The following is a 15888-nucleotide window of genomic DNA, read 5'->3' as shown; positions in this document are numbered from 1 at the left end:
TACTTAGAGCCGGCAAATTCATAGAAACAGAACATAGGACAGAAGTTACCAGGGGCTAGGGGGATGGAAAATGGGGAATTCTTGTTTACTGGGTACAGAGTTTCAAGTTGGGATGACAAAAAAGTGACAAAAATGCATAGTTGTGATGACTGCACAATAGCCTGAATGTACTCAATGTCACTGAACCATCCACTTTGAAATAGTAAAAGAAAAAATGGTTGTCAAATATTCTGCAGCAGAGACCAAACACAGCACCCACATGAAGAACTACCGGTAGTTTAGAACTCCTAGAAACAATGAGATGATACTGAGGATGGAGAGGAACTTCGACTCCAGCACTGGACTGGAAGTGTCAGGAGTTGGCTTCCAAAGGTGCTGTCACAAATCTAAGCTGCTCTGAATCTGTGATTAGATTCATTTTAATCATTTCCCCGTTGTACAGGAAAAAGGCTGTTTCTGACTATAATTTTACAAAAATGCCAAAATGTTTTAAAAATAATTTGTTGATTTGTGGTTAGTAAACCAGTACAATTTTTATGTTCACATCCATTATTTTAGTTTTTTTTTTTTGGTACTGCAACAAATTACCCCATAATTAGTGGCTCAAGTTAACTCAAATTTATTATCTTATATTTGGGGAGTTAGAAATCTGAAATCAGTTTTGCTGGGCTAAAATTAAGGTGTCAGTAGGGCTGTATTCCTTCTGGAAGTTCCAAGGAAGAATCTGTTTCTTTGTGCTTTGCAGCTTCTAGAGGCCTCCGTGGCTCGTGGCCCTGCATCACTCCGACCTTTGCTTCCATCCTTACGTCTCTGTTCTCTGATTCGGACTCTCCTGCCTCTGTCTTTTCCTTTTAAGGACTCTGTGATTACAAGGGGTTTTCCTGGATAGTCCAGGGTAACCTTCCAGTTTTAAAATTCTCTATTTAATCATATCTTCAGGATACCCTCCGCTATGTAAAGTGACACACTTAGAAGTCCTGTGGATTAAGATGTGGACATTTTTGGGAGGGGACATTATTCTATCTACCACATTTAACAATTCCAAATATATTTTGAAATGAAATGGAAAGAGAGGTTAGAACATAAGTATTTTTCAGATTACCAAATTAATGCAAGTCTGTTTTAGCAAATCTAGAAACATTAGAAAAGAAAAAATAAAACAATATTATCCTTCATCCCAGTCTCTTTTTTAGATCCTACCTTTTATACTTTACATATGATAAGGAAGTGTCATGTCATTAACTACCTTTTATACTCAGATCCTACCTTTTATACTTAACATATGATCCTACCTTTTATACTTAACATATGATAAGTATGTTTTGATTTTACCTTTTATACTTAACATATGATAGATCCTACCTTTTATACTTCACATACAATAAGGAACTGTCATGTCATTAACTACTGAGGTGTCTATTCTATTAAATGAGTTAAAAGATGAGAAAAGTTGGCAGGACTAATTTTTGGTTAAAATGCTAGAATCGGCGAGTGGATTTTAGTCTCAGTTTTAATATGTTTTTTCTCCTTTTAGGTAATTTAGATCAGCCGATAGGTTTCTATGTGCCATATTTCCTTCCTGAAAGCTAAACTCACAACCTTTCAATGCCCACCTATATCAAATGCTCAAAGCAAATATCTATATTCCAAAATAATTGATTGAAGTTATCCATATTTTACTCTGTGGTAACCTTCTCATCCTGTATTTCATTTTCAAATTACCAAGATTCTCACTTATGTGACTAGTACACTAAAATTAAAACACAAACACACTGCTTACACTCACTTTGGTCTGAGTAAAAAGACATGAAAGGTGAAACTTTTGTGAAATTTTACAAGTTCAATGGCTAACAAGCATCTCGATCTTTAAAACAGTCAGTGAGGCTTAACTCAGTGTAAAACATCATTTATATCATAATCAAACTTCTTCATATATGGAGACTTTAAACAACCTGAAACTATAAAGAATTATCTCCCCATCCTCCTCCTTTTTGATTCTTGAGTTAATTTAGTAGCTTTAACTAGAATGGATTAATTAGCTCCAAACAATGTAGCAATTGGACATTAAATTTAATGGGGTCAAAGGCTGGGGATTGGTTCCAAGGTAGGAGTCTTATATTCACATACAACCCAGCCTTAAGGGCGTGCCATTTGTAAAAATACAATTACAAATTTAATATCCATTATGCAAAGTGTTTGGGATCATAAGTGTTTCAAATTTTATTAATTTTGGATATTTTCATATATATATATAATGAGATTTATTGGGGATGGAACCCAAGTCGAAACAAAAAAATTCACGTATGCTTTATATACATTATGTCTTATGTACATAGCCTGAAGGTAATTATATACAATATTTTAAATAACTTTTTGCATGAAACACAGTTTGAACTACATTTTGACTGCAACCTGTCACATGAGGCTAAAAGGTGAAATAAGTCTCATTTTTAAGTAAAAATGAATACTTTCTATTACATTCAAATCACAGTGCATAGAATGAGAAGATTACTGCAGAATAAGGAATAACTATTATTCCTTGTTTTTCTTGTACTGAGGTTGAATTTTAGCCTTAAACTATGGTAAGAAAAGCCCTTTTTCCTTCATTTGAGCCCAATGTCAGGTCAAATACATTAAAATAAACATACTGACACAAGTCAGGGGCTTCCAGAGAGCTGCATCACAGTTTTGTGCATAAGATACACTGGAACACCAGGAAGAATAATGCTTGTGGATAGAAATGCAACACAAAACACATAGTTACTGGGCTGCATTTCACCTACTGACACCCAGCTGGGCTCAGACTTCGAAATGTGACATCTTGCCCAAATTCTACAAAACTTCCCAGTCTTACAGGTGATTTTCAGATCGATTAAGTTGGGTTTTTCTTTAAGGGAAAACAAAAATCAGAACAGTGATTTGAATTCTCACTTTCAAAACAAGTTTCCAACTCATTAAACATCACCTTCAAAAACGTGATGCAAACACGATTTACTTATTGTCTATCAAATTAAGGCATTTCATTACCAATTAGTTTATCACGACCAACTATATTTTATTTTCTACCTTTCACAAGTGCAAAAGGAACCATCAGACAGTTCTCAGCTCTTCAAACCACTGACAACAAAAATTGTGCCAGATATAAATATTTACATCGTGAAAAGTAAATGTTGCCAAGATTCCAAACTCCAATGCATCTGAAAATTGGTTTGGATCAGGTATACTTTACTGAATTGGAAAGATACCAAATCATCTGTTTAAAAAAACTCTAAAAAAAAAAAAAACCCAAATCATAACATGTTAGTGATTTTTACCACTAGACTATCTCCCAATCTCTTCTTTCCCAATACATTTTAGGGAACAGCTGTGTTGACTTTTTTTTTGTTTCTTTCACATCAACATTTTTCCTTTAAGACATTCTGATGGAAAGTAAAAATTATACATCCATTGTTTGTGTTAGTTTGACACATTTTCCATCTCAATCCCAATCTATACTTTATCTAAAAACCCTTCAAATGCTTGCCATAACTCTTAGGCAAAGGATTCGCCTCCTGAATACTGCCTCAGGACCTGCCTTCTGCTGTCCTCTCCAGCCTACCACCTTGCAAGCCCCTCTTCGCTCTCTGTGTTCAGCCTTGCTGGCTACCTTTCAGGTGAATTCTGGAACTCAGGCACCAAACCCCATTCTGAATTTTGGGCTTTTTCCTCCCCGCTTTTCCTTTTGCCTAGAATGCACTTATCCCCTACATCACCCTCTCCAAGAAAGGAAGGATGACTGAATATTTATTCATAACTGCAACGTTTCCTTCTTAAATACTGACCAGCGAACTCACACGTGTTCATGACTTTAAATAAATAATTCACCCTTTAAAAGAGAAATGTACTTAGAAGCCATGACAAGTTTCTTGCAGGATTTATAAAAATAAAACTGTAAATGGAATAATTAGGATAACATAGTTTTATATGGAATAGGAGGAATAAACCAAATGACCTATATATGACCTTTCCACAAAAGTGATTCTCAAGTCATATTTAAAACAGTACACAAACACTGCATAACTAAATGGTGTTGGCCACATGCAATGTCTTTTAAAACCTGACTTGTGACCTGAGTCAAAGTCACTTACAGCTTTTGGATGAGCCATTAGGGATGTGTGTGTCTGTGACGGTTACATGGTACAAGAAAATATATTTCAATATATCAGAAGGGGAAAAATTAACGTACAAACTTCATGGTATTTATACTGAACAGACTGTGCAAAGGAAGAGAGAACAGAGCCCAATGAGCCCAAACCCTAAAGTATCAGCTGCTGGTATTAACAAAGGTTGTCAATAATTTTAACCTCAATTTTTTGCACACAAATTATTTTCCATTTCTCTTAACAGCTAAATTACCTTTGAACACAACTTTCTGCATGTGCATTTCTTTTTTACCTTTAACACGTACTCAACAGTAAAAGATAGCCAAGTAGACATGAACCAGCAAGAGAAATGCTAAGATTCCAGTGATGAGAAGACCCAATGGGCACCTGTGCCCTTCCACAAATTAAGGAGGAGCTCATTATGGGGGAGGAGAGTGAAGGAGGGATTTAGGTGTGAGAATCACAAAGCCCAGCTCAGCATTTCTGTGCAGGAGCTAGGATTCTTAGCAAGCAAGATGCCCCTAGGAAGATTAATTATTGATTTTTATATAAATCATCTAAGGTGATTTTTGTTTTTTTTCCTCCCAAGATGATAAACGTCTGATTTTATTTTTGTTAATTGGTTTTCCCACTTCACTGAGGTTAAAAGAAGGCCTAGTAAAGCAGTTTCTTAGAAAAAAGATTTTCCCAGCATGACAGGCAGGGGTGGCCACTATCTTTCTGTCCTTTATGGGGGTACCGAGGTTGTCTGATAAGACTTATAAGGCAACCTCCAGGAAGTACAGGGTAATTAGAAGCACAAAAGTTTGACTAGGGAGAAAAAGCACAATGCAGACATTTTTCTAATGGCGGCAGGTCTGAAGTCTGTGGTATTCCTAGGTAGGAGGACAAACTTATCACAGAGACTGAAGCCTTGAGGCTCAGCCTTCAGAATCAAGATGGCCCCATCTTCAGGTTAACCATGGAAGCAATATGGTGGCTTACCTTCCTGCCCCCCGTGTTGATGCGAAGGGGTGTCAGAAAGGGGTCGAAGATCATGTGACTGGTCTCTATGTTGACTGGCGACTGCCGTTTCCCCACAGAGCAAAGATTCCAAGCTGAGTTCACCAATCCCCAGAAAGAAGGAACTAGAAACAAAAAGAAATTGTAGAATTAGGCTGAGTAGCAGGTTGGGGAAACAACATAAACAAACAAAGCTATGTACAAAAGTGGTAAAATGAAAGAGAACCACCAAATCTTCCCACCATGGAGATACTTGGGGGTTGCTACAGTATTTTCCTGGCCTGAATCTTGGTCCACTTCTCTAAGTCCCACCTTCATGATCTCTTGTCATCAGATTTTCTTGTTTGAGGCCCACTCATCCTGCAGTTTCTGTGTTGAGTGAAGTCATCATTACCACTTTAATGCTAACATCGTTGTTCAGGTCACATCATCTTTGCAATATGCCTGAGGTAGTACAAATATTCAGCAATTCCCTTGAGTTGATGCTCTGCTTTTCCTATCTGGCAAGCATGATGTGAAAATCAACCTTACCCTATTTAGAAGTTTTTCAAGGAAAGCGTCATTCAGTATACACAAAGATTTTCTTTGGGTTGTCAAGACTAAACTGAGGGAGTGACTTATTTTATAAACTCTCTAATCAGTGTCAGACAAAAGCTTAGCAACTTGACTTCATCTTTGTTTAGTTCAACACTGTGTCATCAACCTAATGTACCTGTAGATAAAGAATTGGTGTTCATTTGATAGGCAGAAAAATGACATCGAGAGCTAAGTACAAATACCCAAAGGAAACCATCCACTCATTTTCAGTGTCACATTAAAACATCTATTAGAATAAATTTCTGTAGCAGTTTCCAGTTCTATTTCTATTTAAGAAAGTTTTCAGGGCAAGGGTGGGAAACCAGTCTACTAATTTTATATCAGTGAAGATCAAAACTATACTTTCAGCTTTTCTCTGCCCCTCTCAGTACTTCCATTGAGTCTCTGGATCCATGTGTCCTTCAAATTCCCCTGAGATTATATGACCATTCATTCATCCACCCATAGTACACACAGTGAACTCCTATTTTGCATCATGCCCTGGGTTAGGCTGAATCTCGAGGAAGGCAGGTAAGTGCAAGAACAACTAACACACCGGGGAGGTTCACTAGTGTGAGGTTGAGTATGTTAAGAGACTCTGGATGAGGGGAAGCCAACCCTGCCATGGTAGAGGGGAGGCAGGGAGTGACTCCTGGAGAAGATGAGCCTAACAATCACATTAGCTTTCTTAAATGAATCTGTCCTCTCAGAAACGGAAGTTTAATTAAACTCAAATTTAACTTACAGTAGCCATCATTCTTGCCTATAGCATAGATAGAGAAAACCAAGGCAAAAGAGGAGTTTGGCAGACACTTGCCAAAGATACTCAAATTCTATGACTCTCTTATTTGTTATAGGCAACTGTAACAGACATGGGAGGAGAACTAAAAATAAGTTCCTTGGCCTAGACAAACACTTCAACATCAAAATAAGATGGGTCTCATTTTAAAATATGACAAGTATCTAATTTGGTTTCATCCATGCCCATAAGCCTCTGGTAGACCATTTCCTTTAGTTTAAGGAGTTTGAATTGGCTTTTCAGTCATTAATGACTTTCAAAATGGTAGCAATGGCCTGAGTTACAGAGGGAGAAAGAGGAGGAGGAGGAAGAGGAGAAATATTGACACATGTGCATGAGCTTCCTCAGCACTGTCATTTCCTATCATTGCTTAAAATGTTACCATTACAAGCTACTTCACCTTTAGAAGGTACCACGTCCTAGAAAGACTACAATATTTAAGAAAGTTCTTGCATTATGAATGCACTTAACTATAAATATAAACTTGTCTTTTCTAAACTACTCTTTTTAAAAAACACTGACTTGATCTTGTACTTATTTATCCCTCAGTCATCTCAAATTATGAAAATAAAACCTTCATTAGGGCATCTTCCTAGCAGTCTTTCTCAGTAACCCACACACAAGTGGCAAGTGTGAGCATGCCAGGGATACAGTCATGGCACGTCCACAAGTGAACTGAGTGGCCCTTGGTAAGTCATGTGTCCCTTGGACCTGACTCGTTCTTCATGGTTCCTGTGGTAGGCCGAATAATGGCCCCCCACCAATGATGTGTACATCCTAATACTCAGGACCTGTGAATATGCTCTCTTAGATGGTAAAGGGTATTTTGCAGATGTAATTAAGTTAAGGGTCTTGGGATGGAGAGATTATCTAGGATTATCTGGGTAGGCCCAATGTAATCACAAAAGTCCTTATAAGAGAAAGGTAGGAGGGTCAGAGATATAGAGTAAAGATATATGGATGGAAACAGAGACCAGCCAGGAGAGAAGATAATACTCTGCTGACTTTGAAGATACAGGAAGGGGACATGAAACAAGGAATGCAGGTGGCCTCTAGAAGCTGGAAAAGGCAAGACAATGGATTCTCCACCTAGAGCCTCCTGCTGTAAGGAATACAGGCCTGCTGATACCATGATGTTTAACCCCTTGAGAATATATATATGCATATATATACATACATATATATATATACTTTTGACCTCCAGAAACAGAAGATAAATGTCTGCTGTTTTATGCTGTGTAGTTGTGATAATTTGTTATAGCACTAATAGAAAAGTAATACAGCACCCCTTTACCTTTAAAACTCTGTGAGACAATAACCTCTTTGACAATGAAGACATCTATGATGCTTGCAGGGCTCTCCCTAGAAGGCAGCTGCATGATTAAAGTAGTTACAGCTGGTGCACACTGCATTTCATCTACTCCCATGAAAAGCATTAACAAAAATAATTCCAAGCCCATAAATGGATTGTAAGACTGCTATTATGTGGCAATATGGGTGGGCAGCTGCTGCTGTACTTCACTAATAAACGTCATGCCCAAAAAGTACCCCCACAAAAACACAAACAGCAAAAACTTTATGCGAACATCTGCCTTCTCTTTTATTGGGCATGGAATTATTTATGACAAACAGTTTCAGGGTTTTATATCCCCACTTCACGATCAAAGCCTGTGTCTCTGATGCTAATCACCTGCTCAGCCAATCGAGGAACAACTGAGAAACACTCTCCCCTGCCCAGCTGTGTCTCTCATTGGCTCTAGTCCTGAACAAGTATCTAAGTTTATTTACCCCTGGATTGCTGATTTTAAATCAGCTGTGAATTAACAGCTTTTCAGAAATAGAAGCCACCTTAGAGTTTGTCTGACTTAAATTCATTACATGGATTTAAGGCCATACAGGTAAGGCATAAAGTCCTCCACTCTAGGTCACACAGCTAGGTAGAGGCGAGGAAGGACAGAGTAAAGAACAGAACTCAAGATTTCCAGTGCTACTGAGCCTCTGCTGCCCTAAACCCCTTCTTCTCCAGCAGGCTGTATACATGAGCAGAACATTGCAGGAAATTTCAGCTAATTGTTGCCAAGACCCCTGTAAGACTTTTGCCATCATTTATCGTTTGGTAAATCAAGAGTAACATTAGTGCCAATTTTCTAGTTAAAATAAATTTCAAGTGCAAAGGCTGGAATCAAACTGCTTTGAAAGTCAACTATTCTGAATACACTTAGGATTTTAAAGTAGCCATACAACCATGGGGTAATTTACACAGAATGGCCTGGGTGTGAAAATACTTCAATTCAGGCGATGTGTTTGGGTCCCATCTGCAGGCCTCTGAGGAGACCTGATGGGGATGATTGCACACAAAGAGCTGCTCCAGGGATAGTTTCTGGGGTCAGCTGCACCGGGTAAGGTTTTAGTGCAGATAAAAATCAGAAGTCTTTGCTGTTAGAAGCAGTGTTAAGTATTGGGACAGTAATTAAGGTATTGAAGCTAGTCCAGGGAACTCAAGTGCCACATTTGCAGACTAGGTCTGCAAATGTGGTGTAATCTAGATTCTCAGGAAATGGTTTAGAATGAAGGCTGTGAAAACAGGAGGGCATGAAGTGGCCGTGTCTATTGGGGCATAGGAGTCAGATGGCTCACTTTACATGCAGAGCAAGAATGGGTGTATGAATGAAGGCTTCAGTATTTAGAGTGAGAAACTCGCCCTGTGGGTTTGCACAGAACTCTCAGTTATATCCAAGGTTCTGATACTTCACTACCCTTCATAGTGTTATCCTTCAGGAGTAAAAGTGGCTTATATAATGCTGTCACCTTTAGGAGTAAAAGTCACCTTTAGGAGTAAAAGTGGCTTATATAATGCTGTGGCAGGCACTGCTTCTATTTCCAAGCTAAGAGAAATATTGTTGAATTCTTTCTCTTAGTTTCCATGGCTATCCTCCCAAATCAGATTTTTAAACTTTTATTTTTAAAGCGTCCATTATTACGGCTTATTAGCTAATGCTGTGTCTTTTGTTTACTTGATCAATACAATTTATTGTTGACAGAAAATGTAAATAAAGCAAAATAAAGAATCACTCTAATTAATGGACAACCAGTCTGATGATGTTTGAATTTCATCATCCCTGGCATCCTTGTTGTACAATCTTCTAATTTACATATAAACTAGAACACAAAACAGACCTGAATATTTTTGCAAATTAATTTTCACACAGCCTAAACCATGGAACTTAACTGCTGCATCACAGCGATGTGTTATCTTGCCAAAATATTTCCCAATGGCACTACTGCCATTCTTATCATAAATTACAAATCCCAAACGTTCTCTTGGCTCTGGGTCCAGTGAGTTATGAAAGATGCTCAGTGACTCTGTGATTTCAACTGCCAAAGCAAAACTTCTCAGCTGCTTGTTCAGACCCATGAAATAAAAAAGCTCCAGCTGTTTAATAACACACCTTGGCAATGTCCAGACAAAAACAACAAAGTTTTCACCAAAAACAAATAGGTCAGAAGAGCAAGGAACCAGAGGAATCAAGTCCAATAAGGGAGTTAAAACTGGCCTCGATGACATCTTTGTCCTAGAGAAGGCGTTCCAAAGTAGATTGAGCTTTTAGGCATCTTCCTTATTCATTTGTCCTGAGTCAGCAGAATTTGCTGTTGTAGGCAGGATGTTAGGCACTTGGAATTAATTTACACAGGTTATGTGAATTTGCTAAGTCCTATGGCAACAAGATAAATTCAATTCAAAAGCATTTACTGACAGCCTCTGATGTGCCAGGCGTTAGGATTGGCACTGAAAGTTGATGCAACAAATCTTTACTGAGGACCTACTATGTGTCAGGCACTGTCATCAGTTCTGGGAAGTCAATTATGAATGAGAGATATGGTTCCTATTCTCATGAATCTTGCCGGCTAGTGGGAAATATGGGAGACAAACAAGTTTCTATATGTCTATCTGTGTAAAGTTTTTAGTAAGCATGTTGTGGGAGACAAGATGGTAATGGATCATAGCTTAAAGCATGTATGGGAGAGAAAACCTAGGTAGCACGGTCAAGGGAGGTCTCTCTAGAAAGGTCAGCTGGTAGACTCTGGAAGGACTGGAAAAGTTGCTTTTATACAGAGGCAGGAGAAAGGATGTCCAAGGCAGAGCAAAAGAGAGCAGTCTTGGCAGAGAAGAGCTGGATTGTTCAGGAACTGAGAGGAAGTCAGTTGACTTAAGCCTGATATACCAGATGAGGAGAAGAGCGAAATGAGATGGTGCTGGCTGGATAGACCAGGAACAGATGGTTCAGGGCTCTGCAGGCCACACTAAGGAGTTTGCATTTTACTCCAAATTAATAGAAAGCCACTGAGAGTTTAGCAGGGAAGTACCATGGTCTGATTTTTGAATTAAAGGCAGGTATCTGCCTCAGGTAGAACACAGCCAACAGCAAGCTTAACTATCCTTGGAGTAGTTTGAATGGGAAAAGAATTTGTTCCCAAGCAACAGCTGGGGACATAGGTTTTTACATGAATTTAATCCTATTGCTTTGGGTGTGTTTAAATTGTATCTCAAAGGCAGAACTAATTGAATGTTTTAAAAATTATTCTCTTCAAAATATGTGCCAATAAAATCGTGTTTTCCTAGGATCCAACTAGTGCTTTACAAACCATTCTTTGAAGCAAGGAATATTTTCATGAAGACACTCAGCTAAAGCAATCTTTTCTCATTTTCAAGCTATAAACTAAGTCCCCTACTTTTCGGTCAAGGAAAAGCAAATGAAAGTTGGGAAAATGAACACTGGCATAAAACATATCTACAGTGAATTCAGTCCTACAAATAAAGCCTTCCACTTTGATATAGCAATCTCTACTTTGGGGTTATAAAGCATATGAATACATTTTAAATAAGAACTCACATCTTTCCCTTGCTCTTTTCCTCACCAATCCTGATTTACTGTCTCTTCCTCTCTTCTCAACAGTAATAAATCTCCACTTTGAGCCATTATTAATGAGCAAGTTTAAAATATCCACTGCTGCAGGCTTTTGGTCCCTTTCTGATTTCAGATTTATTTCATAGATGGAATTGGCCTTAAGGTTAACCCCTTTGCTGATGAATTCTTCCTCCATTGCAGGGCCTCTGACTCATAGCACATGGAGGGTCCTTAACTAGGGCTGCCCATTGTTAAAGGTAATTTCTCCCATTGAGAACTAGGGCTGGCACTTGGGACCCTCTAAGGAATTGCATATATTCTATTTAACCCATAATCATTAATTTGTGCATTCATCTAAAAAATTAATGGACTGTATCTAATGAACCAGGGATAGAAAGATAAATCAAAATGTTCCCACTCTTCAGGACACTCAGTATGGTGGGAAGATAGGCAAGCTAACAAATAGTTATAACAAAATATGATAAGTGTTATAATAAAGGTATGTGTACATTAAGGCTTAAATTAATTCAGACCAAGAAGCAAGCTGACCCGGCCCTTTTCTCAAGTGCTAAGGCAAGCTTTACTAGTAGAGAGTGCATTGTTTTAATCCTATTGCTTTGGACGTGTTTTTAATATTGTAACTAGTTAAAACATTGAAGCATTTCCTCAAACAGAGATATACTAGTCCTAACAACTAAGATGGATTATCACCAGAATACAAACTATTATACAGGGAAAATTTAAGCCACTGCATCTTCTGACTTCTCCAATATTTCTCCCATACAGCTATTATTCTATGGGGGAAAGATCATTAGTACCACGTCCTTACCACAGAACCAAAAGAAGGTGGCTAAATTACTAGGTGGCTTCATTCTCTATCTGTAAAATCGGGGATGACAGCTACTTCACAGAGTTGTTAGGAAGATTGTGAGAATGTATTTATAAATGGTCTAGCATAATGTTGGCTCTATAATAAGGATTTAAAATATTAGATAAGGGGTTGAGGGAGGAGGGGGAACAGCATGAACCACACTGTGATTCCAACACTGTGGCATTCTCAGGGCAGAGACAGATGAGGGTGAAGGATCCAGGCAGAAGGGTACAGGGAGGCAACTTTCAGATGCCCGCCCAACCCAGCCTGGTTTCAGAACAGGGCGCTCTGATGGGAGTCTAGGTCAGAGGATTAGTTGCTTAATTCCATACTTTCAATCAGCCATGTGCATTTATTTCTTGAATCCATAGCTCTCAATGTCTGGACAAATGGAGGCAGTGAGCAGCGATATGGGTCATCCAAGAGGGTTTTTAACTCCAAATAAAAATGATTTTAATGTAGCTTTTGGAAGTTGTCAGATTATTTATTTGTGCAGCAGCAGCTTCATCCTTCTTCCTGTTTGTGCTTAGTTCCAAGTGGTGACTGGTTTGATCCCAGAAAACACATCACTGAAGGTAAAGAGAAAGGAAGAGGAGGGAATTCTCTTTTGCTGATCACCCCGTTAAACAAGCTCTGTGCTAGGAACTTGACACATCTTATCTTGCTCAATCCTCCTCAATAATGTTATTTTACAGGTGAGGAAAATAATACTCAAAGATGTCAGATGACTTTCTAAGGTCACCTGGTCAAGTAGGTTAGGGAACTAGAATTTGAGATCAGTTTATTTCTTTAAAACAAACAAACAAAAAACAAACAAAGTAATGTACATATGGTAACATGTCAAACGATCCACAGGTATATAAAGCAAGAGGTAATCATCTCTTCCTCCTTCCAGTGAGGCCCTGAGGAAAGCAGTATGAAAGTGTATTAGGCATCATTCAATATCTTTTAGTATGCTCCTGAGATCCGGCCACAGCACTCCAGGCTGGGTGACAGAGTGAGACTCCGTCTCAAAAAAAAAAAAAAAAAAAAACCAAAAAGAAGTATTTTTATAAAAAGTAACATTATGCCATGGATGTCCCTCCATGTCCATACTAATAGAGCTACTCTTTCTTGTGTAAAGCTACAGAACTTCTACAGTTGGAATGCACTTCACTTTTCTCAATCTTTCCCTAGATGAAAGCCATTAAAGTTATTTCCATCTTACCTTACCATGAAAATCAATGCCGCAATAAATGGCCTCAGAGATATTCTTTTTCATACTGGTGCTTTCATTTCAGTAGGAAAGATTCCTAAAGGTAATATTGTTCAGTCAAGGTATGCACATGCTTTATTTTAATAGATGCTGTCAAATTAGTTTCAAAGATACTGGTAGTGACGGTGATGAATATTTACTCTCCTGTCGGCAATGTGTGATGTGTCCATTTCCCCTCAATCTCCATAGTATTGGATGTTATTTATTATTTATTTTTAGCAATCTACAGGAAAAAATGGTATCTCACTGATTGAATTTGCATTTTCTAGTTACTAGAAATATTTCTAGCATATTCTTATATGCTCATTGATTATTTGCATTTATCTTCTGATCATATTCTTCACATATTTTTCTCTGGGTTATTTATGTTTTTCATTTCAACTTTAGCTGTCATGTGAATTATGGAGATATTAACCTTTTGTGATATGGTATAAATATTTTCTCCTAGCTTCTTATCTTCTAGCTTTTAAACCTTGTTTTTTTGATATTTTGCTATATAAGGATTTTACCATTTTGTGTGCTTGGATTTGTTGATAATTTTCTTTATAAGGTTTCTGAGTTTTCTCTCTCATTTAAGATGGCCTTTCCAACTACAGGTTATATATATGTTTTCCTTAAATTTTTATAAAATATTTTTATTGTTATATTTTTGATAATTTGATTTAAAAATATATCCGTGATTAATATCTGTATATGCTATGAGACAGGGGTCTAACATTTTTCCCAGGTAAAAAGTAAATAGTGCCAGCATTATTTATTAAACAAACCATCTTTCACCATCAAACTGAATGCCCCTTTGATCACAGATTAAGTTTCCATATGTACTCGATTTGCTTCTGGTCCTTCTAGATCGTTTCACCTATTTGTGTATTCTTGTGTAAGTGTCATGCTGTTTTGAGTGTAGTAACATTTATGGTAATTTATATGACAAAGCTTCCTGATCAAATAGACGCTGCTCTTCCCCTGCTACCACTATGGGACCATAAACACCCAAGCTCCAGGGAAATCTGGAATTAGGACTAGTGATCCTAGGAACCCTTATGCTGTTGGAGCATTCTTGGGGGCACAAGACTGTCAGAGGTTATCTGGCTTCTCCTCATATCTTCAGGTAGTTATGTACTTGAGTCATACTTGATAGAGGAGAGTGCCTGCCCCTTTCCTCAAAAAGCCCTCAAAGGGACATTTACTCTTTTAATCACCTTGGAGGTAGACCTTACTATCGCCCTGATTCTTACCAGTCTTATAGGAATCTGAGACATAGAGATGTCAACCTAACTTGTTCAAGATGAACAAGAAAGCACCCTGGTAAGTGGTGAGGTCAAAATTCAAAATTCAGGTTATTCTGGCTCCAGATTCCGTGTTCTTATAACTCCTGTGCTATACTTCCTTCCTAACCTGGTGCCCTGACTTAAGCCAAACATGTTTTCTCTTGAGCCTCAGTCTCCTCCTTTGTAAAATCAGGGTCATAAGAGGACACACTTTGCTGAATATCTTTGTCCACCAAAGTGATAGTGAAAAATCAAAACAACAAAATTAGCAATGGACATCATAGCCAATTCTATTTACTCACCAAGTCATGGAGTATGCCATTGGTGGGAAACCAGAAAGAAGGTAGATTTACATCAAATTCTACATAATTGCAGTCCCCAAAGATGGGTACTAGTTTTCCCGTTTTATAGATAGGAAACTGAGGCTCAACAAGTTGAGTAATTTATCCAAGGATATTCAGCCAGTGCACAGCTGAGCTGGTGATTTGAATCCAGGTCTAAAATTCCTATTCTCATTCTGCTCTCGTTCATTCCTCAGACCCAGCACAGAATTAAGATGAATTAAGCTGCCATCATTGTTTCCTCCTCAATATTTTGCTTTCTGAGAATTAAGGATCCTGAATCAGGTGACTTGTTCTTGTGAGAACCCAGGGGAAGGCATAAAAGACAGTCTGGTTTATGTAGGCATTAAGCTCTTGTGTGCCTGTATCAGGTTTAAGATTTAGTCTAACAGCTGTATTAAGCATTATCAGGTAACATTTGGCTGGCAATTTTTCTTGCCCCCTGTAATTATGGGTGCTTCAGATAAAATCTGAAATTAGTTGATTGAAGCTGGGAATTAAAACCACAAAGAGAGGAATGTCTCAATGTATGACAATAAACCAGTCCATTAATTATTTCTACCTACTCAACTCTGAAGAAAATGACCAGGCTGATGCCTCTGGATAATCACATGACCTACTTGATGTTTCTACAAAAGCTGAATCTTCTTGACTTTCAGAAGCAAATACCAGTAATGTCAAAACCAGCAGGGACATGAGAATTAAATGCCAGATAAAATAATATGAC

General features: G+C 38.0%; 1 protein-coding gene across 3 annotated transcripts in view; it reads right to left on the bottom strand.

Annotated features, from left to right (window-relative positions):
* Positions 1 to 15888, bottom strand: part of CA10 (carbonic anhydrase 10) — a 550279-nt gene that overhangs the window by 298963 nt on the left and 235428 nt on the right. For all 3 annotated transcript variants that reach the window (XM_023204534.2, XM_023204532.2, XM_023204535.2), the window contains exon 4: positions 5127 to 5269. In XM_023204534.2, the coding sequence (XP_023060302.1) occupies positions 5127 to 5269 (143 nt within the window). The remainder of the gene's footprint in view (positions 1 to 5126; positions 5270 to 15888) is intronic.

This window comes from Piliocolobus tephrosceles, chromosome 16 (genome assembly GCF_002776525.5).
Source record: "Piliocolobus tephrosceles isolate RC106 chromosome 16, ASM277652v3, whole genome shotgun sequence".
Lineage (NCBI taxonomy): Eukaryota > Metazoa > Chordata > Mammalia > Primates > Cercopithecidae > Piliocolobus > Piliocolobus tephrosceles.
The sequence above is the reverse complement of the archived record's forward strand: the minus strand, read 5'-3'. Positions and strand labels throughout refer to the sequence as shown.